Below are 3493 nucleotides of genomic sequence, written 5' to 3' on the forward strand. Positions count from 1 at the left end.
TTCAGGAGAATCACTACCAGAAAGCACACTTTTCCCCACGGCCAAAAACCCACAGGAAAAGACATATAACCGTCAGGAAAATATTTCCTGTCGGCTGACCGACAGGAAAAATCCGTCGGGAATACAGTGACAGGGAAATAAGTAAATGCCTGACGGTGACCCGACAGGAAATAATTTCCTGGCGGTTTTTCCTCACGGTCACTCTCAGGAAAATGTTGCTCCGTCAGGTTTAGACAACAACTTAATCTGACATCTCCCCGTCAGGAAAAACCCATCAGGCAAACTATATTTAGTGTCAGTAGCCGCCAGGAAAATGGCATCGCATCACATATATGGACAGCCGACAGGAAAAGGTTGTAGCCCACAGGAAATTGAGTTGAAGGTGACTATCCATTCGTTTAATCAATACAAATTCACCATGATATGTCAATAACAGCCAAGCATCCAAAAACGATCTGTACACGTCACATAGAAGTTCAATATATACATTTGAGCAAGAGTAACATACAACTATGTTACACACCTACAAGCCACCAACACACTACATACCACTAATTATCTGGGACACTAGCAATTTACATGGATAGTAGTTTGGCCAGTAGCACTATGTTGCATCACAGTGCACAAGGCAACACACTGGTAGAAAAATACATGGGGACTACTACAGGAAAACATCACTTACATATCACTTCACACAAGTGAATGCAACAAAAGGTAAGCAACTAGGTTTCGCTAGTGGCATATGGTACTACTACACACATCCAAAATACAAGAAAGACCATTAGTTGACATGGAAGTAGACTAGTGAGATCCTCCTCCAGAGGCACCGTCAAGATTGAAGCCACGATTGTCATCGTCACCAACAATGTTCTCACCATCGTTTGTTGCCTTCAATATTGTCATGCCCGACCTCATGGTCCATAGGGCCATCGCCTGAACTAACATGGGATGAATTGGTGTTTCCCTACGAAGTCATACACAGCTTGATGAGAACATGCACATAAGAACACATGATTTGAAGATATTTCAGTAATCTCCAACATTTTATAACAGGGCAGGTCTTGCTTTCAAAGTAACCAGATTTACAATATTACAATTAATTTCAATAGAAGCAAGCTGCACTTAGTTCTGCTTACATCTCTGCCTTCTGTTGTGCTACACGTTTGTTTCTTTTATCTAAAATCTAAGATCTCATAGTTGCATACACCAACAAACATAGTAAAATATACAAGGTTTACTACTAGCAGAAAGGAACATGACTAAGCTTGGTGAATAACCACTTAATTAAATGGATAACTTACAGCCAAAGAATTACAAATTCCTAACCATGATATGAAAAGGAAAAACCAATCTACAGCTTATTTAGCATGCTGGTACACATTAATACAAAAGAAACATCTACAAATACTCCTAGCTTGAACCAACAAGACAAGCTCCAGCTAATCAGAACTTAAAAAATATGCTATAAATGATAGTCACAGCAAACTTGGCTAACTACCGAAGAGACCAGCAAAAGGTTAATGTAGAAGATTGTGTGGACCGATGCAAGGTTCCCATTTTATAGGCAATCAACAAGCAAGAGGTTTTACTAGCAATAAATGATAGGCTTCACTAGCAGTAGGCAATCAACAAGTAGTAAGTTTCACTAGCAAGCAGAGAGTCAACAAGCAGTAGGATGTACTGACCTGTGTATGAGCATTAGATTGACCCTGAAGGAACCACTCCGGTAGCTCTTCTCCCATCTTTGCAAAAAGCATCTACCAAGAATAAAGTATACAATGGATTAAGGTAAAGCATATTTATTCAAACTAAAACAAGGATTCTAGTAAAGGATATTTACATTACCTTGAACATTTGGTCATGCATTTCTGTTTTCCTTTTTAGACTCTCATCTGTACTACGCAATTGTTCATTCTCTTGGATAGCATTCCGGTAAGCAGTGGAAATAGATGGCTTCAGATTTGTTGCCCTGGCAGCAGAAAGAACAACAGCTTTCTTCACAGCACCAGATGCAATCGCTACACGGCCATGAGGCATGCCACCCGATGTGTTGTACAAGACCCTTTCATCCAAATCTATGTCCTGCCAATTCTCTGGATATGCTACCTTCATACCAGTAGAATAATCATCCTAGAACAACAACAATAAACTCATGTTGCACATAAATGACAAGCTAACACAAAAAAAGGATAGGAGACCGAACATACAAGGCGTTTTTGTGCTTTCTGGCTGCTGATTGCACCACTATTGCCATTTTCATCATGGTTTTTCATACCAGATTTCATCACAGCATATGTGTTCATTATGGTGGCCTTCTCAGGTCCAAACTTATGTTCCTACAAGTGCAATCAGATAGTTAAGTGAAAGCATGCTACAGCCACTAAGGATAAGTTGTAGTGAAACGTATATTCAGTTGATGTCTTACCAAAAATTGCCTATACTCCGTGAATGGTCGTGAACCTCCGTGACTTTGAGCAACATCTTCAGATTGCAAGCGGGATTTTTGGCCTCTACACCTTGCTTCCTTGAAATCTTTTGAGCACCAATAACTACAAATGTGAGGCCATACAGTAGGACTAAACCAATCAACTGAGAAATGACAACAACTAATAATTAGGTAACAGCCAAGACAAAATCCTATTCATGTGCAAATTACCACGTCTCATCTTCACATGCATACACTACATATCCAGAAGGCACATAGCTAGTAAGGGTAAATATTACATGGACATTAACCGTTCCAGTTTTTCAATAACTTGACAATGGGATTGGTAACATCACACATAACAATACCACCCAAACTCATACAAAGAGCAGTGCCATTTTTTGCGACATCAAAACTGAAAAATCAATACAGTTCAAAGGAAAACAAAGAAAGCTATTCTCACGCATAAGACTAATCTTTTCACCAATGAGCCAACAAAAAAAAAGAGAGTTAGCCTTGCTGTTGTCAGACCTAGATTCTAAATAAATTATATAAGCAAGTGAATCAAGACATATATCACGTATTTTTTGATTTTGACTACCAAGGCCCAGACTTACCACAACAAATGGAGTAGTTGTTCTGGACAAAAGGAGAGATGACGCAGTTCCCGGATGAAATGGATCCTGCGAAATGAGGTGAACAGAGTAGCAGCAGGTCAGCAAGATTTCTACAACTACCTGCGAAAATGGATGACCAAAAAGAAGAAATAAAGGGAAGGAGCAGGGCAGAGGGGTGGAGCAAAGTTACCTTGACGAGGTGGGAGAAGATGGGAGGCGATGGGGACGGGAGAAGGGAGACCGGTGGTGGTGGGGTGTATTCGGTGATGGGGCGGGAGAGAGGAGACCGGAGACCGGCGGTGGTGGCGGGGAGGGCCGCGGTGGAGACCAGCGGTGGTGGTGAGAGAGGGCGGCGATGGAGGTGGGTTGGGGCGGCGCTGCAGGTGTGGTAGGGGCGGCGGCAGTAGGAGGGCGGCGGCGGTGGTGACAGGCCGTGGAGGTGTGACTGGAT

General features: G+C 41.9%; 1 protein-coding gene across 1 annotated transcript in view; it reads right to left on the reverse strand.

Annotated features, from left to right (window-relative positions):
- Positions 1–443: 443 nt before the first annotated feature.
- The window catches only part of LOC119355277 (caskin-1-like), a 15335-nt gene continuing 12285 nt past the window's right edge, over positions 444–3493 (reverse strand). The window contains exons 4-10 of the mRNA XM_037622068.1: positions 3233–3487; positions 3043–3108; positions 2426–2532; positions 2208–2336; positions 1846–2130; positions 1686–1757; positions 444–964 (exon numbers count right to left, since the gene is read on the reverse strand). Of these exons, the coding sequence (XP_037477965.1) occupies positions 872–964; positions 1686–1757; positions 1846–2130; positions 2208–2336; positions 2426–2532; positions 3043–3108; positions 3233–3487 (1007 nt within the window). The 3' untranslated portion in view covers positions 444–871. The remainder of the gene's footprint in view (positions 965–1685; positions 1758–1845; positions 2131–2207; positions 2337–2425; positions 2533–3042; positions 3109–3232; positions 3488–3493) is intronic.

Source organism: Triticum dicoccoides, chromosome 1A (genome assembly GCF_002162155.2).
Source record: "Triticum dicoccoides isolate Atlit2015 ecotype Zavitan chromosome 1A, WEW_v2.0, whole genome shotgun sequence".
NCBI classification, from domain to species: Eukaryota; Viridiplantae; Streptophyta; class Magnoliopsida; order Poales; family Poaceae; genus Triticum; species Triticum dicoccoides.